The sequence below is a fragment of the Leucopleurus acutus genome (assembly GCF_964270905.1).
Source record: "Leucopleurus acutus genome assembly, chromosome: 20".
NCBI lineage: Eukaryota > Metazoa > Chordata > Mammalia > Artiodactyla > Delphinidae > Leucopleurus > Leucopleurus acutus.
In genome coordinates this window covers 49,137,235-49,160,594 of record NC_139162.1, presented here as the reverse complement: position 1 = coordinate 49,160,594, position 23,360 = coordinate 49,137,235, and the positions used below count along the sequence as shown (strand labels likewise).

General features: G+C 51.6%; 1 protein-coding gene across 1 annotated transcript; it reads right to left on the bottom strand.

The window, feature by feature from the left end:
- Positions 1-4,950: 4,950 nt before the first annotated feature.
- Positions 4,951-19,216, bottom strand: PVR (PVR cell adhesion molecule; the record flags this gene model as incomplete). The annotated part of the gene is made up of 8 exons (XM_082862456.1): positions 18,958-19,216; positions 15,817-16,176; positions 13,393-13,698; positions 11,839-11,956; positions 8,461-8,609; positions 7,439-7,567; positions 5,651-5,682; positions 4,951-5,022 (listed from the first exon to the last, which is right to left on the bottom strand). The coding sequence occupies exons 1-8, from the start codon at positions 19,037-19,039 to the stop codon at positions 4,951-4,953; spliced, it is 1,248 nt and encodes a 415-aa protein (XP_082718582.1). The 5' UTR covers positions 19,040-19,216.
- Positions 19,217-23,360: the final 4,144 nt, after the last annotated feature.

Here is a 23,360-nt window from a genome sequence, read left to right as displayed (position 1 = left end):
CTTTTAATCCCAGCCTGGGGAGTCCGGGGCGGGGGAGGAAGGGGGCTCTCTGCTATTGGCACCTGAAGCATCCACACTGTTGCATTTTCAAATACTGACAAAGATTCTCTCGTTGACTGAACTCTGCTCAGGCTCTCCTGAACTTTTTTCCAACTAGGGTTGACTTTTGACTTCTGTGTTCATCTCTGCCTTGTCCAGTTTTAGCAAGAATCCTTCTAAGTTAGTTTAACTGGAACTGCCCACCCTTGATATCTGATCACCTTTGATATCTGTTTGGGTCCCCCCCCCCCCCCACGCTCAGGTGACATCTCATCCAGGAAGAATCCCGTTAGGTTAGTGTAGCCAGGATCCTTCTTACCCTTAAGGCTACTGAAGCTGAATCCAGCCTCTGTACCCTGACGCCGAAGTAAATCTTGGAGACAGAGTTTTGGGTGAAGTAGAAAAGAATAGCTTTTTTGCTTTGCCAGGCAAAGGGGGCCATGGTGGGCTCACGCCCTCAAAACTGTGTGTCCCAACCTGGAGGGGGCTGTGAGGAGTTTTAAAGCAGTGGTTCAAAGAGGGCGTGGTCAGTTCACCGCCATTCTTCTGATTGTTTGATGGTGAGGTAATTGGGAGTCGGCATCATCAACCTTCTGGTTCCAGCCAGTCTGGAGTCTCCGTGCTTGTGGGCAGCATACCGTTAACTTCTCCCACCTGGTGGGGGCTTCAGTCTCTGCAAAACAGCTCAAAGATCTTGTTATGTGTATCCCTTGAGGGGGAACCAGGACGTTGCCCCAAGGCTGCACTATTGTTTCTTTTGACTGTTCCTCCCCGTCTCTGCATCCCCTCCCTTGCCTAATCAGCAACTGTTTGAACCTGCCGTTGGAACTCAGGGAAGGTCACGGAGGCTGAATGAAGCCGATTTCCTGTAATCAAGAAACAGGGGGGCACAGAAAGGCTCCTGTGTCTAGGAGCCCCGCAGGGTCCTGCTCTGTTGTTTTCCATGCACTGACTCCCAGCCTGCTCCTTGGCTATAAGTCCCCACGTGCACATGCTGTATTTGGAGTTGGGTCCAATCTCTTTTCCCTATGGCAGATGCTCCCTACACCTATGGCGATGACCCCTTCCCCTTGAATAAAGTCTGCCTTTTGCTTTAACTCGTGTCATTAAGTAGTTTTTTTCTTTAACAGTTAGAATATTATTTTTTTCTTTCACGATTCACCTATCCTTCGTGAATTTAATTGGTTCCTAAAAATTCTGCCAGCAAGCGCTGGGAAATGAAAAAAAATGTTTCTATCAAAATTAAAATTTTTTTTATTGTGATAAAACCCACATACAATTTACCGTTTTAAAGTGTACAATTCAGCGACATTTAGAACGTTCATGATGTTGTGCAATCATCGCCGCTGTTTCCAGAACATCTTTATCGTGCTAAAGGAAACTTTGAACCCATTAAGCAGTCACTCCCCATTGTCCCAGGCCCTGGCAAACACTAATGTCTTTTCTGTCTCTATGGATTTTTTTTTAAATTGAAATATAGTTGATTTACAATGTTGTGTCAGTTTCTGTTGTACAGTAAGGTGATTATATATATACATATATATGCATATATATATATATATATGCATTCTTTTTTCTTTTTTAACATCTTTATTGGAGCATAATTGCTTTACAATGGTGTGTTAGTTTCTGCTTTATAACAAAGTGAATCAGTTATACATATACATATGTTCCCATATCTCTTTGTCTCTATGGATTTGCCTATATTAGCTATTTCATATAAACTGAGTCATGCACGACGTAACCATTTGTGCCTGGCTTCTTTCATTTAGCATCATGTTTCCAAGTTTGTAGTGTGGATCAGTACTCCATTCCGTTTCATGGCTGGATAATATTCTATTGCATGGATAGACCAGATTTTGTTGATCCATTCATCTATTGATGGACATTTTCGTTGTCTCCGCGATTAGCTATTGTGAACAGTGCTGCCATGAGCGTTCGTGTACACATATGTATTTAAGTACCTGTTTTCAGTTCTTTTGGGTATCTGCCTAGGAGTGGAATTCCTGGGTCATTTCATCATTTTTTTAAATGAATTTTTATTTATTTTATTTTTGGCTGCATTGGATCTTTGTTGCTGTGCATGGGCTTTTCTCTAATTGCGGTGAGCCGGGGCTACTCTTCGTTGCGGTGCGCGGGCTTCTCACTGCGGTGGCTTCTCTTGTTGCGGAGCACGGGCTCTAGGCGTGCGGGCTCAGTCGTGTCTCGCGGGCCCTAGAGCGCAGGCTCAGTAGTTGTGGCGCATGGGCTTAGTTGCTCCGCGGCATGTGGGATCTTCCCGGACCGGGGCTCGAACCCGTGTCCCCTGCACTGGCAGGCGGATTCTTAACCACTGCGCCACCAGGGAAGTCCTCATCATTTTTTTAATAAGTTAGATTTCAGTAGCGCAGGCATTCTCACCCTGAGAAATCTGCAGTCCAGAGGTTTCTGGGGATCTCGCAGGAACTCAAAGCAGGATGGTATTGGTTTGGTTTAAGCCCCCGCTCCGCTTACTCTGTGCAGAAGCAGCCGGGGATGGGGAGGGTTTGGGGCTCTCTAAGCCTCTCCACGATCTTCATCAGACCCTCTCCTCCCCATTCTCCAATGTGGATAAGTGTGGTTTTCTCAGTCTAATGTGAAGTTTACACAACATCTATACCAAAATTCTGGGTCCACTCTTGACTCTTGGCTCTGTGAAATCCACACATCTTCCCCCCCAGACAGGCTGTCATGTCCATCACTGGTAGGAACAGAGACCCATGCCTTCTATGGGGGACCATTTGTCAGTGTCTGTCACAACGACAGGGGCTCTGCTCTTTGATCCAGCAATTCCACCTCCAGGGTGTGTCCCAATACACATGCAAGGTCATGCACTGCAACATGGTACTAATAGTAAAAGGGTGGAACCAACACAAATATCCATCCATAGGGGCCTGGTTGAAAAACTCCTGGACATTCCCCTGTGGAGGAGGGCCGTGTGGCTATAGAAAGGCTGAAGATGCTCTCTCTGAATTTCCAGAAAACTTCAGTAATAAAAGCAAGGTCAGAGCAGTGTGTATGAGATGTTACCTATTGTGGGGAAGAGAATATATATGTATATGTTTGTGCATCAATAAACTTACCAGGAAGTAGTGCCACGGTTATCTGAGATGGAGCAGGGGCCCAGGGTAGAAGTGGCAGATAGAATAATGAGTCCCCAGAGATATCCAGGTCCTAATCCCTGGAACCTGTGAATATGTCCCCTTCCATGGCAAAAGGGACTTTGCAGATGTGATTAAATTAGGGACCTTGAGATGGGGAGTTAATCTTGAATTGTCCAGGTGGGCCCTAAATGTCATCACAAGGGTCCTCATAGGGGAAAGAGGGAGGCAGGAAGGTCAAAGAAGGAAGAGGGCAATGTGATGATGTAGCAGTGAGAGAAACAGTGATGTGATGCAGGGCCGTAAGCCAGGGAAGGTCGGCCGCCTCTAGAAGCTGGAAAGGCAAGGAAAGGGCCTCTCCCCTGGAGCCTCCAGAAGGAACCAGCCCTGCCGACACCTTGATCTTAGCCCCCTGAGACTCGCTTCAGAATTGTGGCCTCCAGAACTGTAAACAAATAATTTCGTGTTTTTTCAAGCCACCAAGTTTGTGGTAATACAATTCCCCTGTCTAAAGGGCACAGTTCAATGGTTTTTGGGTATATTACGCTATTAATTTTTAAAAGTTGGGGTAACATAGAGATGACAAAAATGATCTTTGGTGTTACTGTTGCAAAAAGATTACGACTTATTGAAGGCTCAGATGGTGGTTAGCATGTTTTAGCCATAAAGCATTTTAAAACTGAGGTGTGTACATTGTTTTTAGACATGATGCTATTGCACACTTAATAGACTACAGTATAGTGTAAACATAACTTTTTTTTTTTTCTCTTTAGCTGTGCCGCATGGCTTGTGGGATCTCAGTTGCCTGACCAGGGATTGAACCCGGGCCATGGCAGTGAAAGCGCTGAATCCTAACCGCTAGACCATCGGGGAATTCCCATCATTACTTTTATATGCGCTGGGAAACCAAAAAATCCGCGTGACTTGCTTTATCGCGATAGTCCGGAACTGACCCCGCGATATCTCCGAGGTATGCCTGTATTTTGTAGTTAAAAGAATTGAAAAAAGAGAGAGAGAGAGAGAAGTAAGACATGCTCTCCCCCTGGTGTCTGAGAACCCTGGGGATTCGTGTCCTTGGGGCCCTCTTGATCCAAGGTCTTCCCTCCACGCCTTTGGTTCTGTCTCACATGGTGACGGTCCATGCAAAACTCTGTCCCTCCTCAGTTCCCACAAAAGGTCCCCTCGCACACAGCCACTTGAGGTGTAATAAATAAACTTTAATGAGGTGTTTGGGGGCTGGGGACGGACAAGGGGTTTATGTGGCAGCAAGGCAACCAGTCTCCCTTTGTGTCCCTGACGCTGTGGAGCCCCGCTGGCCTTGTCATCCCCTTACCACTCCCATGCTGCTGGGTCGCATCTCTTTCCCGTCCTTCTCTGTTCTGCCTTCTCCCATCTGCCTAGAGAGAAGCCCCAACCCTTCTCACTTTCTCTTGCAGAGTGGCTCATGCCCTGCCTTCTGCCCCAAGGTCTCTATCTCCCTAAGGTATTTTCTCCAACAGACAGTTTGAACTCTCTCTGTCACACTTGCAGTGTAGTAAACCGTAACCGTGTGTAAACAGCATTGCTGAGTTCTGTGACTCCTTACACGGAGTCACTCAACCTGAGGGTTGGTCTTGAGGACCCCTGAACTGTGTTGTGAGGCAGAGGGGACACTCTTGAGGTCTGGCACGGGAAGGGTGGCCGGTGTCTTTGGAGGGAGACGTCATCCATGGAGGTGGGGTGGGTGTCCAGCTGCGAGGCCCACTTCCTCGCCAGCTCCAGTGAGGACTCTCTCTGTTCAGTCCCGATGCTGTCACCTCGTGCCCTCTGTCGGTGGATCCTGGGGAGAGCTGGCATTACAGCCAACAGCTGAATAGACGACATTCTGGAAGGGGGAATACACAAGCTTTAGCCTCAGGCCCTTCCAAAACAATGCTTCCTGCTGAAGCCCAGCATGCAAAGAGCTGCAGGCCTGCTCCTCTCCCCGCCCCTGGAAGCCAGGGCAGCACTTCTCCAGGTGTGGTCATGAGTAGGGAGGGGAGGGACGGGGTGCCTATGAAAATTCAGGTCCCCAGGCGCCAGCACAGACCCACCAGACCACTCTCAGCGGGTGGAGCCCAGGAACCTGCAGTATGTATGTATGTATGTATTTATTCATGCATGCATGCGTGCCAGCCACACCGTGTGGCCTGTGGGATCTTAGTTCCCCGACCAGGGGTTGAACCCGGGCCCTCGGCAATGAGAGCACGGAGTCCTAACCACTGGGCCGCCAGGGAGTTCCCGTTTCAGCAAACCTTACGGGGATTCTGCCCAGCAGGAAGGGTTTGGGAGCTGATGCTCGAGGCCTTTGAAGAAAAGATCCAGGACCTGACTCCTGAGGCCGTGCTGACTTTTGGTTAAGTGCTGCAGGTGTCCAGAGAGGCCTGGCCCCTCCTTGGGAAAGCCCACAGTGATTAATCTGTGGTTCATGCAGAATTCCCCCATACCCTTCTCAGCTCCATCAGCACACCTACCCCATTAGCAGACGAGCTGCGCAGGTTCCAACCTGAGGAGACAGGAGGAGAAGTGGTCAGAAGTGAATGACAATGCTGGAAGGTATGGGAAGAAGGCACGTGTGGGTGACCAGGCCCCCTGAACTCTAAGTCCTGGCTCTGCTACTGATGTGGGGGAATCGCTTCCCTGAATGGTTTCTACGTGTATAAAACACAACTGGGGTATAGGCTTCATCTAGTTATTCATTCAGTTATTAAGTATACATAAATATTTACTGAGCGCAGGCTCTGGAACCAGATGGAAGGGTTCAAATCCCAGCTCTGTCCTTTAGCAGCTGTGTGACCATGGGTAATTGACTTAACCTCTCTGTGCCTCAGTTTCCTCAACCATCAAACAGGGATTTATTCAGCAAATAGAAAATGTCTGCTTTGTGCCAGGTGCATTCTAGGTGCTGGGGATATGGATGTGGTGAGCAAAATAGACAAAAATCCCTCTTCTCATGGTGCCTGTGGTAATAACAATAGGCGTATTAGTAATCGTGATAATAATCATAGCTTATATATACACCCAGTGTGTGGCTTACAGGGTGCCAAATGCTGCACTAAGTACTGTACCTATATTATAAGGTACAGTCACTCCCATTTCACAGAGGACGAAACTGAGTCAGAGAGAGTAAGGCATTTGCCCATGGTGACGCAATGAAGCGGTAGAGTGTGGGCTTAGATACAGGTAGTCTGGCTCTGGACGTCATGCGTTCAGCAAACACTTACTCAAATGCCTCTTTTGTGCCCGACCCTGTGGTAGGTGGTGCTGAGGACATAGCCATGACCATGACACTTCTAGCTCTGCCCTCCTGGGGCTCCCAGTCCACTGGAGAGACAGACAAGTCCCCACACAGTGATGTCCGTGAGTGGGCAAGGCTGGGGTGGGGGAGCCCAGAACAGGTGCTTGGCTCATTTCGGGAAAGATCAGGGAGGGCTTCCTGGAGGAGGGGGCCTCCCGCTGGGATGTGAGGAGGCCATTTTGTTTAGTGGTTGAAGGAACAAAGCTTTGTAGCCAACAGAACTGCCTTCTACTCTTGACTTTCCAGCTGTGTGCCAGCTGGCAGGTGACATCACCTCTCTGAGCAAACATTTCCTCATCTGTAAAATGGGCTTATAGCGGGACTCTCTTTGCAGGGTGGTTGTGAGCATTCAAGGGGGTTGTGCGCAGAAAGTGCCTGGCATGGAGAAAGTGCTCAGCAAAATGTAGCTCTTTTGATTACAGAATTAGCTGCAGGGCTTTGGCAGAGGGAGCTGTGGGGATGCTGCTCCAGGCAGCAGAACAGGCTTGCAAAGCCGTTGAGGTAAGAGAACATCAGATCCTTTTAGAGCTCGGGATCGGGGCACCAGTTCCTGCCACCCCCCTCCTTTCCGTGAGAGCAGGGAGGGAGCCAGTTGTGAGCAAGACAGAGGGAAGAAAGCTGGGGTGGGGGTTAAATGTTATTCCACCCTCCATCCATCCGGCAGGAGCTCCTGCGTCACCTGGATTAAAAGCCAAATCCTTACTGTGGCCTTTGAGGATCTACAGGCGCTGCTCCCACTGTGTAAAATGAATCACTGATCCAATGAATCAAACTGCCTGGTCTCAGTGTCCTCGTCTGTCAAATGAGAGAACCTCATGGTATTGGGGTGAGGATTCAGTGAGAGGCTGCCACGTGGAAGGCTTAGTGCAGAGCCTGGCACATAGTAGGTGCTCAATTATGTTAGCTGTGGTGATGTTCATTTATGGCAGACAGGCGGGGGATGTTGCAAAAAAAGGGGACTCACAGAAGTTTCTGGATTTCCAGAAATAAATCAGGAGCCCCAGCAGGAGTAGACCAACCAGGATGGTAGTGAAAGTCAGGATGATAATGATCTCAGAGGACAAGCCCGAATGTGATGGCTCCCTGGGAAGTCCTGCAGGAAGAGAAGGAAGGAGAGATTTAAGATGAGAGACTTTGGGCTTTTTACCTGCCCCCAAAATATTACCCTTCGTTTTTTAAGGAAGCTACCACTCTGCTTCCCTCAGTCTATATGGTTTAGGTGGACTTGACCCCACCCTCTGGTTCCTAGGATGGGACTTTGACCTGGGCCTGGCCAATCAGAGCATTCCATTCTCCCTGGCTACTGTGATTGGTTCATGGGGGTGGGGGTGTTCTGTGACTTAAGTTGAGCCAATGAGAGCCAGCCCTGGGATTTTGGCTAGATTATTGAAAGTGGTGTATTCTTTCCCTTGGGATTTCTAAACTGGTGGGCTGTGAGCCTGTAGCTGCTGAGGACCATCTTACCTTCCTGAGGGGAAAGGCTGCCAGGGAATAAAGCCAGCATAGAGAAAAGCAGAGACAAGAGAGGTCAAGAAAAGTTCCTGGGTTACATAGTTGGAGCACCTGGATCTAACCATACCTGAAGGTGTCATTCCAATAACGTCCCATTTTTGCTTGGACTATTTTGAGTTGTGCTTCTATCAACTGCAAATGATAGAGTTCTGTCTAATACACTTGGAAAGGCCTTCCTGAGTCCATTGGGAAAAGGCATCACACAACTACCCCAGCCTGGGTTTGCAGAGGGGCTGTGTCCAGGTGGCTATACAGTGGTTCCAATGGTACAGATGTTGAGTTAACGGAGAGTAAAGCTGAACCTGTTGAACCTTCCATGAGGGGGCTTAGGGGAAGAATGGGAGCTAGAGAGCATTCTTGTGGCTGAGGGACTCGTTTAACCAGGGACCACCGCTAAACCCCTCCTTCAGAGGGAATCCTACCGCGATTTCCTCTTTTGATCTTTCTGTTCTCCCCACCCAGGGAGCTTCTTACCTGTGACCAGGACGGTCACTTCTGCCTGGCCAGTCCCTAGGGCGTTGGTGACAAGGCAGATGAAAGTCGTGTTGATGGACTCGTCCACGGTATGGATCAGGAGCTGGGCGCCCTGGGCCACAACAGAGGGTGGCAGGGGTCCCATGATCCTAGGAGAGACAGATGGGTGAGGAAGTGGCCTCAGTTGGAGGCCTAGAATAACAGGTGATGGGGCACTCACTGTATGCCGGGAATACAGAAACCCTTACGCCATCTACAGTACAAGTTGAGAGCAAGCCTGGAGTTCCCCCAGCTCTGCCTCTCACACTCCCATCCAGCCAATTGGCAGATCCTGTCTGCCCCACCTTCAGAATCTAGCCTGAGTCTGACGACTCCTCAGGGCCTGAGCAGAGGCCCGAATGAGGTGAGGGTGAGCCGTGTGGGTACCGATGGGAAGAGCATTCCAGGCATAGGGAACAGCATATGTGAAGACCCTGAGCTGAGAGCATAACTGTAGTGTTTGAGGATCTACAAGGAGACCACTGTGGATATAGAGGCGAGAGCAAAGGACCACGGCCACCACCCTGGTCTGTTCCCCCTACTCCTGGGGGAACCTTCTCACTGGGCTCCCTATTTCCACCCCCACTCCCACCCCACTCTGTCCCCCACTCAGCACCTGAGAGACCTTGTTAGAACTAAGTCAGCTTGGGGACTTCCCTGGTGGCACAGTGGTTAAGAATCTGCCTGCCAGTACAAGGGACACGGGTTCAAAGAAGCCCGAGCACCGCAACTAAGAGCAGCCCCCGCTCACCACAACTAGAGAAAGCCCACGTGCACCAATGGAGACCCAATGCAGCCAAAAAAAAAAAAAAAAAAAAAAATTATATATGTAAAAAAAGAACTAAGTCAGCCCAAGTCCCTCCTCTGTCCAGAGCCCTCCAGTAAAGGAAAATTCCTTAGCACGGGCACAGGTCCCACACAAGCTGGCTCCCTGATGCCACTGACCCCTTTGCTCTCGCCTCTATATACATGGTAGCCTATTTGTTGATCCTGGAACACTCCAGTTATGTTCCCACCTCAGGGTCTTCGCATATGCTGTTCCCTATGCCTGGAATGCCCTTCCCATCGGTACCCATACCGCCCACCCTCACCTCCTTCAGGCCTCTGTTCAGACGTCACCTTTGTAATGCCTTCCTTGGCCACCCTCTTTCAACTGCAGTGACCCCCTTCTCACCCTCCTCCTCTGCTTTATCTTTTCCATGGCATTTATCACCACCTGACACACTCTGTTCTTGACAACGTTATCTTGTTTACTTTTTAAAATTAAAAAAATATATTTTATTTTGGCCACGCCCTGAGGCTTGTGGGATCTTAGTCCCCCGACCAGGGATTGAACCCTGGGCCCCTGCAGTGCAAGCGCAGAATCCAAACCACTAGACCACCAGGGAATTCCCGTGTTATCTTGCTGAATTGTTTCTCTCCCCCATCGGAATGGGAGCTCTGAGAGGGGAGGGAACTTGGTCTATTTTATTTACCAAGGTTTGTGGGCCAACAGCGTCTTGCACACAGTGAGCAGTCAAGAAACACTGGTTTAATGGATGGAGGAGACGCAGGCATGGGTTTGGGCTGCAGAGCTGGCACGGAAACCCGGCTGTGTGGCTCGTGAGCCTGAATCATGGCGCTTTGGGGCAGGAAGGTTAACGGCCAGCCATCAATACCAATTGAAAGCCTTCGACCGGCAGTTCCTCTGGCCAACCGTTGAGACACGACCGTGGCTGCCCACAGAGATGGACAGACGGGGATGCTCACCGCCATGGCCTTTGCATAGTCGAAAACAGGAGAGCACCTCCGTATCCCCATTTGGGATTGGTTAAATCATTGAAGGGCTCGTCTATGATGGAATCTCAGCACCATGAAGAAGGGGGCTGTGGGTATTTTGAAATGCATAGAAGATGAGGACTGTTGGCTAGATGGAGACAGAAATGGACTGATGGGCAGGAATGTGATAAAGAAGTACATGAAAATATCAGAGGGAGAATCCATGTGGTGGGGTTTTGAGTGTTCACTGGAAAATTCTTACAGCTTTTCTGTATGTGTGAAAAATTTCCTCATAAAGTGTTGGGGGAAAATAGATCTATGTGCCTTGACATGGAGAGGTGTTCATGAGATAGAGGAAAATTTTTTTTTTTTTTTTTTTTTTTTGCGGTACGCGGCCCTCTCACTGTTGTGGCCTCTCCCGTTGCGGAGCACAGGCTCCAGACGCGCAGGCTTAGTGGCCATGGCTCACAGGCCGAGCCACTCCGCGGCATGTGGGATCTTCCCGGACCGGGGCACGAACCCGTGTCCCCTGCTTCGGCAGGCGGACTCTCAACCACTGCGCCACCAGGGAAACCCGAGGAAAAATTTTTAAATTGTACAGACAGCACAGTTTTTGTTTAGAAATATTGGAAAAAAAGACGGGAAGGATATATAACAAAGGGTAACAGTGGAGGTGTTCTGGAGGTGACTGGGTACATGACTACAGGTGCTATTTTCTCCTTTTTACTCATAACCGTATTGTCTAAAGTTTCTACCATGCTAAGTTATTTTTGAAATAAGAAAAAAAGGCCCAATAAAAATTACATAAAACATGGGACTTCCTTGGTGGTGCATTGGATAAGACTCTGCACTCCCAGTGCAGGGGGTTTCGATCCGTGGTTGGGGAACTGGATCCCACATGCCGCAACTAAGAGTTCACATGCCGCAACTAAGGAGCCCGTGTGCCGCAACTACGACCTGGAGCAAGCAAATAAATAAGTTTAAAAAAATTACATAAAACCATTTACCCCTTTGCCTTTATCTTCCCCCACTTGTAACCCCGGCCTCGGTATGAATTTGAGGAAATTTTCTCATTGCTCTGCCCCTCAGTCAGGAGAACGGGGGCGGGACAGCATTTGCTCTGTGAGCGGTGACTGGGCAGGTAACACGTGACGGCCGGGGAGGTGGCACAGCTCAGAGGTGGGGAGTGAGACGCCGATGGGAGGCCCACCTCTGTGCCCCACGGCTGTGTGCCCGGGCAGATGATGGCAGCTCCTGCGGCCGAGCTAACCTTTAATCCAGGCCTGGCCATAGTGCAGACTGTGCCTGGAGTGTGGCGATCACGTGGCTTCAAGCTAAGTACAGCAGGCATGCCGTAAAGAGCAGGTGTGTCAGCACACCTGGACTAAAGCGCCTCCTAAACTCTGCACGTGCGAGCCAGACATTTTCCTGGGGCCTCCAGTTAACTGCCTGCTCTCTTTTTACTTTCCTGCCTACACCTTCCTCCCTCAGACCCAGGAGTCGAGGTCCCCAACCCCCTCATCGCTCAGGACCCAGGGAGCTGGGTTCCCAGCCCCTCCTCCCTCTGACCCAGGAACTCACGTGTTCCAGTCGTAGCCTGTGGGCTCTGGTTTGCTGCGGACGTCACAGTGCAGGGAGGCCTCACTACGGCCGATGTACCAGTTGCCATCATAGCCGGATATGGAGACCTCGGGGGGGTCTGGGGGAAACAGATACACAGGCTCAGAGACAGAGAGCCTTCGGAGGGGCCTAAAGATAATTGGGATTCATGTCACAACAGGAAAAGGGCCTTGGTGGGTTTTGGGGAACAGCTCAAGGTGGAGAGGCCTCCGAGGGGTCTGGGGAGATGGGTTCTACCCCCCGGCTCCGAGAAGAGAAGCCTGGGAGTCCTCAGCAGGGTGCCAGGAGGTGGGGCACAGAGAGGGCTTCTCAGGACCTGCTTCTCTCTACTGGTTTTCCTGGGTAAAGCCAGATCCTGGTATGCCTGGGCTGTCCTGTGAGAAGAGGCCTCCTTGGCGCTCATAATACACAGGAGTATATTCAAGGCTCTGATAAGTCCTGCAGGAAAGAATCCTGGAGGACCCTGTTTCAGCCTGCTGCTTATCCAACTCAAATGTGATCGACAGGGGAGATTTTCAAAGTCCCCAGAGGGAAGGCCAATGAGACAGGGTGTTTGTGTGTGTGTGTGAGGTGGGGGGGTGCTGAGGGAATCAGTACAGCACCTACTGGGGAGGGAGTATTCGGTATAGACAGTGATGGGAGGACACAGCCCATAGACGAGCCAGTGTAGACAACAGTGGGCTAGAGAGAAGTATAGACTACGCTGGAGCCAGTGTAGACCTCTCTCCAGGGGATCCGTTGTAGACAATGTTGTGGGTCGGTGTGAGAGAGTGCCTGGGAGAACCCGTGTAGAAAACGCAGGCTTTCAGTGCAGCAGTGGTCACGGGCACCTCTCTAGACAACACAGGGAACAGTGCCAACTCCCCACAGCTGGTGGCCTACATGACTGGTGTAGACAGTGAGGGCAGCGCTGTCTGGGGCCCAGAGGAGCCAGTGTAGATGGTTGGTAAGGCAGGGTAGAAATGGACAAGGGAGTTGGTGTAGATGTTGGGGAATTGGTGTAGCAGTGTGCACAAGGTCAGTGTGGCCAGTTGCCCAGGGAAGCAGGTGTAGGCACTGTGTGTAGACTGGCCTCGGAGGAGCCCACATGGGGCATCCGTGTAGGCAGTGGCCAGGGTAGACAATTGGGGAGCAGTGTGGACTGTGGCCTAAGAAGCTGGTATAAGCCTTTCCTGGCAGCCCAGTGGTTAAGACTCTGTGCTTCCACTGTAGGGGGCACGGGTTCAATCCCTGGTTGGGGAACTAAGATCCCGCATGCCCCGTGGTGCAGCCAAAAGAAAAGAAAGAAGAAGCTGGTGTAGACAATGAAGGACAGTGCCATGTACGGCCCAGGGGGGACCAGTGTAGGCGATGTGCGGACGGGGGGAGGCAGTAATCAGGGAAGCCAGTGAGGATGATGGGGGTGAGGTCGGAAGTGGCCTGGGTGGGGTGGGGGGTCAGTGTAGACAGTGGTGGGGGAGGGTAGAGACAGCCCGGCAGACCCTCCTATCATTGCTCACACTTGGGTCCACTCACAGGGCACGCTGAGGGTCATGGGCAGTACCACCCGCTCCTCGAAGCTCTCGTGCTCCACTCTGCAAGTGACATTCTTGCCATCCACATGGCTGGAAGGTATTAAGGTTAAGAGACTGATGACGGTGACAGTGCCGGGCAGGGGCCCTGGCACCTGGCTTGTATTGGCCATCTTGTCGAGGGGCGGGGACCAGGAGATGCGGGCGGGTGGGCGACCCCCCGTGGAGATGCAGTGGGCCACGGGCACAGGCTCCAGGCTGAGCTGGCTGCGCGGGACCTCCCGGGTCTCAGCCTTGTTCTGGGGCTGGGCTGGGGGGAAGAAGCAAAAGGGACGGGTCACTCCTCACCTGCAGTCATTCAACAAACACCTCAGCAGCAGAGGAGGGCGGCTCATTGAGGGGACAGGATGTGGCCAGGTTCAAATCCCAGCTCTGCCCCTGAGCAGTAGGGTGGCCTTGGGCAAGTCCATGCCTCAGTTTCCTTGTCTGTCAACTGGGTGTAATGAGAGGATCGCTGGTGATGAGAATTTGCCGGTAAAGCTCTTAAAATGGTACTTGGCGTGTAGTAAGTGCTCAATGTATGTTATTATTATTGGTAATTGGACACATTGCCTGGCTCTGTGATGGGCAGTGTTGAGGACCCAGCAACGACCGAGACAACCCCACCCCTGCCTTCATGGGGTGGACTTTCCAAGGGGAAGACAGACGTCCCGAGGCAGTGAGGACTCAGAGTGGGCAAGGCTGGGATGGGGGAGCCCAGAAGGGGTGCCTGAATCTGGGGGGCGGGGTTACGGAGGGCTTCATGGAGGAGAGGGAGGGATGAGCCGTGCCCTGGAGGTTCAGAGGGAAAGTGACTGGCTCAAGGTTACACAGGTGTCAGCGACAGAGCTGGACCTCCCCACAAGGTCTGTCTGACTCCAAAACTACCTTGACCATTTCTTTTCTTTTTTTTTTTTTTGTGGTACGTGGGCCTCTCACTGCTGTGGCCTCTCCCGTTGCGGAGCACAGGCTCCGGACGCGCAGGCTCAGCGGCCATGGCTCACGGGCCCAGCCGCTCCGCGGCATGTGGGATCCTCCCGGACCGGGGCACGAACCCGCGTCCCCTGTATCGGCAGGCGGACTCTCAACCACTGCGCCACCAGGGAAGCCCCTACCTTGACCATTTCTTAATCATTCTGGTGATTCCAAGACCTGGGGTTTCACTTGGTTCCTTTCACCTCAGTACCTGTGTTCTTGTTACTGAAGATTTCTCTTTGACTCATTGGTTCTGTTTTACCCTCATCCTAAATCATAAGACCTGAAGTCCCAAGTTTTCTGAAATGACGACAGTTGCCTTTGGTTGGGTACTGTGTGCCAGGCACTGTTCCAAGCACTTAATCTTTCCTGAGTCATTCATGCAAGGCCTGGGACGGTTCCTGGCACATAAGCAGAAAAGAAACGTCAGCTCTTATTCATCCTCATAGCGGATCTCCATTTCACAGATGAGGAAACGAGGCACAGAGACTTTGTACTCAGCTGTCAAGAGGAGGGCCTGTCATGTTTTCCCTGGTGCTCATAAAAATGAACGCATGGGGGGCTTCCCTGATGGCGCCTGCTGATGCGGGGAACACGGGTTCATGACCCGGTTCGGGAGGATCCCACATGCCGCGGAGCGGCTGGGCCCGTGAGCCATGGCCGCAGAGCCTGCACATCCGGAGCCCGTGCTCCACAGCGGGAGAGGCCACAGCAGTGAGAGGCCTGCGTACAGCAAAAAAAAAAAAAAAAAATGAACACATGGTTCCATGACAATGCCAAGGGTGTCTCCCCCCCGCCGCCCCGCCCCCCGCCCCACTGGGTATCAGAATCCCCTCCTCCCAGTCTGTCTATTTCAACTCTCTCTTCCTCACCAAAGGAAGTAACGATAACTGACCCCCTATCACCAGCTCACAGAGGCCTCTGCTCTAAGCAGTTCACCTGGATAAACTCCCGGGACCCTCAGGACAGCTTTCTGAAGGCACTGTTGTTACTAAGCCTATTTTACAGATGAGGAAAGGAGGTTCCCAAGCTGGTAGCGGCTTTTCCGCTTTCCAGGGCCCTTCCTGTCCCCACCCCTTTCTCGCACCAGCCACTCCCCCCCTCCCTGCTCCCCAGCACCCCCATCCCCTTCATCCCTTCCATCCTCTCCATCCCCTCCATCCCCTCGGCCCTCAATCTCCAAGCTCTTACTTCCCAGCATCTCTAGTACTCTCTTTTGGTCCTCCAGCTCCTCCCCTCTCTAATCTCCCCTTCTGCATCCCCGCCCCACCATTGCCCGACCTCCTTCTTTTGTCCCCGCAGAATCTCTAATTGGGAGGGACTCTCCCTCCCTCCCGGGCCCTTCCCTCTCTTTGCTTACCTCCCTACCCCGCCCTACACCCCTCCCTTTCGGCCCCCCCTCCAACCGGCTCACCGAGCACCCGGAGCCAGGTTCGGGCGCTCCTGTCGCCGTTGGGGAACGTGGCGAACTGGCAGGTGTAATTGCCTTCATCTTCGGCGCGCAACCCCCGCACGGCCAGCGATGCGTCTCGCAGCTCCTCGCCTGGCCTGGCGGCCACGAACTCCAACCGGCCGGGCTCCGGGAAGCTGGGGCCCTGGGTGGGGTGGAAGACCGCCACGCTGCGGGAGGCCTCCGCCAGCTTCTGCCGAGTCCAGGTCACCTGCGTCACCGTCACGTTGTGCCCCAGCGGCTGCAGTTTGCACGGCAGCTCTGTGGTGTCGCCCAGGAAGCCGCGCACCTGGGCTGGGGCCAGCACTCCGATTGTCTCGGTCCCTGCGGGGAAACGGAAACGCGGGGCGAGTCACACCCGGGTGTCCCTGACCTGGATGGGGAGAGGCGCCTGGGAGGTCGCTCACCTGGGTCTTGGAGTCCCTTAGTTGGGAGTGTGTGTGGGGAGGAGGAGGGAGGTGGGTAGGGTCAGTCCGGATCCAGGGATGAGGGTGAGGGCGGCTGGACTGGGTCTGCAACCTGGTCGCTCCCGTTCAGTCGGGCTGTTATTACCGTATTTCCTCTATCTCAGCATTATCACTTTTTAAAATTGTGGTCAATTTTGTGGTTAAAAAATTAAAATTGCCACTTAAACCATTTTAAAGCGTACAGTTCAGTGGCAGGAAGTACATTCACGATGTTGTGCAACCACCAGAAACTTTTTCATCACCCCTGAGTCATCAATTTTAAGATGTCATTTACAGCACGACCTGTCCTCAGTGGTTAGAGCGTCCTGGATTTAGAGGTGTGGAAAGGGGAAGAAACTCTAGGTCTTAGAGTACATGAAATAAAGTATTACTGCTATTACTCTGTGCGGACTCAGGTTGGGAAAATGTTTGTAGGGGATCCTAGCACAAGAAGGGAGGTGATCATAGCCCCAGCATTTTGGATCCCCTCAGATCTCTGCTGTGAGGCTTCCGGCAGTTTCCTTAACCTCTCTGATCCTTTTTCCTAGTTTGTAAAATGGGACTAAGAACAGTTAACATTCATGGGTTGCTTACAGAGATCGGGGCTGTTCTGAGCACTTTACACATCTCCCAGCATTCAGGCCTTAAACAGCTCCTTGAGGTAAGCACTACCGTCAGCCCCACTTTAGAGGGAAAGCAAGGCACAGAGTCTTGTGCTCCAGGTCACACAGAGCACAAGTGGCAGAGGTGGATTTGAACCTGGGCCATCTACAATTAAGACCCCTGATCTCTCATCCACCAGGCTCCAGATGAAAATCTTTCTGCCCAGGGCCCCCTGCACACAGTAGGTCCTCAATATGTGTTGGCTTTTATCGATATCAAGAAACACAATGCTGTGCGTCCTTATTAATAATAATAAGGATAAGAACAAGGTGAGAAGGAGTCACGTGCTTTGACTCTCGGTCCTGCTACTCACTAGCTGTGGCCTCTGTGCTGCTGGTTTCACTCCTCTGAGCCTCAGTCTCCTCATCTGTAAAATGGGGGTGGTTATAGCTTCAGAGAGTGTTGGGAGGACTAAATGAGGAAATTTATGTAAAGGGATTAGATATGCCAAGCACCCTATACAGGGGAATATTATAATTATTGTTATGAGGAAGAGGAGGCTGGGAGGTAGTGGACTGGGGTGCTTGGGGCGTGCTGTGTTGAGGGAGGGCACGGTCTGGACACGAGGGGATTGTGGAGCGGTGAGCATGCTAGTCTGGCTTCGAATGCCAGGTCCACCGTGGACATGCTGTGCAGCTCTGGGCAAGTGAGTCTCCTTCTCTGATGAGTCTCCTGGGAACCCCCTTGTTTATGAGCTGCCGACGTAGGCTTCATGGGTGAAAAGAAAACACCCAGGCTTTCAGCAAATTGTCTCTCTGAGAAAGCCTTCCAGAAAGCCTTCCACTCTGCCTTCTGTCTGCATCCTCCATGCCCTGGGTCCAAAATCCGGGCTCTAGCAATGACATCCTGATGTGGCTCACCTCTTTTCTTTGTTTTTTCTCCCTCCATGAGGCAAGACCGCTCTGGGCAAGTGAGTCTCCTTCTCCTTCTCTTGATGGCAAGACCGCTATGAGGATGAAACTGGATGAAGTGGCCTTTCTCTGGCTTTGTACTCTGAGTAACAGCTAGGCCCGAGCTCCACTGTGTGCCAGGCACTGGGCTGCTCCCTTAGGTGAGGCCTCCTCCAACCCTCTCCAAGGGCCCATGAGATCCACACTGGGAGCACCAGTAGTTTCATCCCCATTGGTCAGAGGGGGCACGAGAGCCTTGCAGGTTCAAGCTACTTGCCTAAGCTAACCAGCAAGTGAGGGGCAGAGCCTGGCTTGAGACCTTTGGGGACATGGCCAGACTCTGGTTTCCCCGAGCCTGCATTCAGTGTTGTTATTGTTCACATGAATTATTGTTATCACTATTGTTCTTCTCCAGTGCATCTGACCTAGCTCAGCATCTTCCCAAGACACGGTTTTACTAGGTAGGTAGAATTCCACCCCCTGCCCCGTCTCCAACACACATTTTATGGAAACAGAGAGCTTAGGTCACTTTCCTGAGCTCACACATGTATTAAACGCCAAAAGCTATTTTGAGCCCACCGCCGTCTGACATCAGTGCTGTCTCCCCAGTAACTTGGAAGGCTGCCCATAGTAGGAACTCTATAATAAACGTGTGTGAGATGAATGCATGCATGAAGGAACGGCCGTGTCCTTAGAGTCAGACATGTGGGGTCCAACGGCAACGGGGTTATGTGCCGCTGCTCCCTCCCCCCGCATCAAGCATCCTCTGTCATTGTCAGCGGGCTATTGGGGGCTGGGGAGAAGGGTCCGCTTGTAGCGAGCGGGGTCAAGAGGTGTGGTGCCCGGGCGTGCGTGAGTCGCCTTCCATCTTATTTTTTCCCGGAGGCTGGCCCGCCCTGCCCTTCAGAAATCTCCCAAGGTCCGGTGGCTTTCCAGGAAGTCGTCGGGAGAGTCCGCCCCGGCCCGGCGTTTCTCCATCCCTGGGGCGGAGGGGAGCGCAAAGCGAAGGGCGGGCGCTCTGCCTTGGGGAGCCCAGGGGGCCGGGCCCAGGCGGGTGGGGAGGGAGAGGGGGAGCAGGGGCCGCTCGGCCGCGTGGGGTCACTCACCGGCTCCCGAGGGCGCCCGGGACAGCGACAGCAGGGACAGCAGCAGCAGCGGCGGCCAAGCGAAGGAAGCGGCTCGGGCCATGCTGGGCGCGCCGCCGCCTCCTCCGCTCGCCCTGCCAGTCGCGCGGCCGCCGCAGGTCCTGGCCAGGAATCCTGGCGTCACTCAGCCGCCGAAGCCTAGAGGAGGGAAGGGGGAAGTTCTACCCCTTCCCTCCTCAGACTTGCAGCGGGGAAGAAGTAGAGAAGAAGTAGAACTGGGCTCCCGGGTCCCCGCCCGCTCCCGGGGCTCCCGCCGAGGCTCCGGTACTGCCCCTCCCTCCGCGCCTGCGTTGACACTTGTCACTAGGGCAACATCACTAAGAGGTGGGTTCTGATTCGAGGAAGCTTCGATATAAGGATCCCCGTGTGACAGGCGAGGAAACTGGGGCACGCAGAGAATTTCAGCGACTTTCTAAAGTTCAAGATTGGCGAGGGACAGAGCAGAGATTCGAGTCTGTAATCAGGACAGATCCTGAGTTCCTAAGCTCAAAAGCTTAAATCCCCTGGGTTCTTGTTGGGCAAGTTGCTTCTCCTCCTGAGGCCTCAGTTTTCTCATCTGAAAAATGGACAGGATAACAGCACTCACCTCGCGGGAGAGTTTGTAAGACTTAAGCAACTGCTTAGCCCAATTCCTGGTATATCGTTTGAACTCAATAAACAGCTATCACAATGACAACAACTGTTGCTTTACAGTTATCGTCAAATAATAGTGCTGGTGAGAATGACGGCTCATTCATTTTTCATTCCATAGATATTGAACCAGGCAGCATTCCAGGCACAGGGGATGCAACAGAAAATAAAACAGACAAAAATCCCTGCCTTCATGAAGCCCACCTTCTGTCAGAGGGAAACAGACCATTCACAGACCGATACACAGACCAGCATCATGTCTAGAGGTGATGATGGTTAGGGAGCAACATATAGAAGAGAGAGAGATGAGAGACACCAAGACAGAGACAGAGGAATGAGAGAGGAATGGAGATAAACACACTCAGAGATGGCCCCTGGGAGATGGGGAGAGAGAAAGAGAAAAGACACAGAGATAGAGACACAGGACAGATAGTGAGATGGGAGAGAATCGAGAGGCGACAGAGAGACGCAGAGAGCCCTATGCTGATACGGAGCTTGGGAGACTTGCTGGTCCCCAGCCCTGTTCATCCCAGTCATGATCCCCACCTGGCCCACTAGCAGCTCTGACCCTTGTTCTGTGACATCCCCATATCTTTCTAGAAAATTCCCCCTTTGGACTTTGGCCAGTTTGGAGGGTTCTGTTCCCTGCTGCGCTCTCTGACTTGGCCCCAGAGCCCACTCCTGGCACACAGCTGTGGGTGGGTGGCTCTGATGCATGGTGTCTCTCACTCTGCATGTATGTAGGTGAATTTCTGAATGGAAATGTGGGAGCTGGTCTCTGGGAAATCTCTGAATTTTCTGGCACTCTTGTTCTGGGCCTCTGAGTTATTTCCAAATTGGGAAATTGTGGCCACTGCTATGTTCTCCCCTGGACCGTGATGTCACCTCTGGGGTTCCCCCTCCTCCCGGGGCTCCCAGCTACGCTTACTGTGGTTGCAGCAGCCTCCTCTCTGACTCTGGATGGTCAGAGGCTTCCCTCTTTCCCCCCTGCCAGTGTTTGGACTTCAGATTTGGGGCCCACCTCACCCCATATTCTGCCTGTTCCCCACTGGACATCTGACTTCTCGGTGACAGGAGTGGGGCCTCTGTCTGAAATCAAATCATTAGAGCCTTGGTCCTGAACAATCCCACGCAATGCAGATGATACAGCCTCCGTTACTGAAGCTCAAAATTGGGGGCGGGGCTGAGGGTCAGGGATGCGGTGAAGGTTAGGGATGAACTCAAAGAGGGGGACAAGAAAAGGGAGGTTCTCAGGGATAAGATGTGGTGAGTGTCAGTAGGAGGGGGAGGGCCTTTGGTGACTGGTATTCCTGGGGAAAAACCCTTTGAGTCAATAAATACTTGGGAAGGCCAAAAGGCCCAGGCTGTCAAAATTGCTGAATTAAATAAAAAGTCTTGCTGCAGGTCTGGGTGAGGCTGGGTGAGGACGTGACGGAGGGAGATGGGTGCCAGCTGGAATGGGTGGGTTGAGTTAAGGAGGTGTCTGGTTCCCCTGACAGCCCCTCTGCTGGCTCCTTTCCACCTCTGAGCCCTGAGGGGTGGTCTGGGGTCTCACTGAAACCACCCTCCTCTGGTTCCCACAGCTCCCTGGGCTCCGCCACCATGGCCCTTTGCTCTTCGTATTCATTCAATGAATACATATTTATTGAGCACCTACTATGTGCTCGGCCCTGTCCTAAGTGCTGAAGATACAGTAGTGAGCAAGAGACAAAGTTCCTGTCTTCCTGGAGGTACCATGCTGGATGGGAGTTGGGAAGAGAAAGATAATAAAAAAGTAGACAGGTACTCTGTATACCAGGGGATGATAAAAGCTATGAAGGAAAATAAGACACGGTAAGGAGACAAGGAAGAATTTCTCCAATATTCCTCCTTTGTGGCTGCCCAACCCTTTTGACTCTACTCCCTCCAGCTTCCCCTGCATGTCCCTCCTTCCCAAGGCAGAAACAAACAAACAAACCAAAAAACCCTCACAGCTTTAGTGTTTCTTTCAGCAGGTACAAGCCTGTGAACTAGGTGTCACCAATTGACTTGCATTTGGAGGGGACAACACAAGCCAGTTCTGAGCAGATGTTTTAAAGTTATGGCCTGGCTCATCCATTGTTCTTCTTCTTTGGTTCCCATAACTACCTGTCCCAGATGGGGCTGCTCCTTCAGCCATGGTCCCAGGACAAAGAATATGTGTGAAGAAGAGCCACAGTTGACCTGCTGTCAATGTGTAACATGAGTGAGAAATTGATGAGCAAATCATCAAGATTTAGGGGTTGTTTGTTATTGCAGCAAAATCCAGTGAAAGCTGACTGATAGAAAAATCATCTCTGAGGTGGGGTGTTGAAACCTAAATGAAGTCAGCTCCATGATTTCCTGGGGATAAAGTATTTCAGACACAGGAAGAAGCAAGTGCAAAGGCCCTGAGGCACAAACCTGCTTGCTGACTTGACAAAGGGGCTGGTGTGGCTGGAGTAGGAAGAGTAATGGGAAGTATGAGGAACAGTTCAGAGAGGTAGGAAGAGGTCAGATGTTATGAGACTTAGTGGGCCATGGTAAGATGTTGATATTTTATGGAGGTGGGAAGACCTTGGAGGGTTTTGAGCTGATTTGATCACACTTGTGTTTTATCTTCCCGGACTGGGCTGGAACCCGCGTCCCCTGCATTGGCAGGCAGATTCTTAACCACTGCGCCACCAGGGAAGTCCCCAGACTTGTGTTTTAACAGGATCCCTCTGGCTGCCCTGTGGGGAACAGGCTGTAGTGGGTGGCAGGTTGAAGCCAGTGGGGAAGTGACCGCAATGGTCCAGGTGGGAGGTGATGGAGGATCATTGCTGGGTGGTGGAAGGGGAGGTGAGACGAAGCGGTTGGATTTGAATGTAATTTGAAGGTAGAGACCCAGGGATTTGCTGACAGATTGGATGTGGGGCATGAAAGAAACCTCTCTTTCCCGCCGAGGACCCCACGGTCCTGGCCTGAGGGAAGGAGGAAGTGCTTTTGACTGAAACGGGGACAATGGCTGGAGCAGTAGGTTTGGAAGGAAAAGCAAATTTGGTTTCAGACTTGCTTCTTTGTGTCTTCCTGTCAAGACTCTAAATTCCTTGAGGGTTGGGACCAGTTCTAGACATTTTTCTGTCCTCAAGTGCCAAAATATCTATTGAAAGAATAAATAAGTGAATGGAGAGGGTAGACAGCAGAAGCAAGAAGAACTACAATCCTGCAGCCTGTGGAACAAAAACCACATTCACAGAAAGATAGACAAGATGAAAAGGCAGAGGTCTATGTACCAGATAAAGAAACAAGATAAAACCCCAGAAAAACAACTAAATGAAGTGGAGATAGGCATTCTTCCAGAAAAAGAATTCAGAATAATGATAGTGAAGATGATCCAGGACCTCAGAAAAAGAATGGAGGCAAAGATCGAGAAGATGCAAGAAATGTTTAACAAAGACCTAGAAGAATTAAAGAACAAACAAACAGAGATGAACAATACAATAACTGAAATGAAAACTACACTAGAAGGAATCAACAGCAGAATAACTGAGGCAGAAGAACGGATAAGCGACCTGGAAGACAGAATGGTGGAATTCACTGCTGTGGAACAGAATAAAGAAAAAAGAATGAAAAGAAATGAAGACAGCCTAAGAGACCTCTGGGACAACATTAAACGCAACAACATTCACATTATAGGGGTCCCAGAAGGAGAAGAGAGAGAGAAAAGACCCGAGAAAATATTTGAAGAGATTATA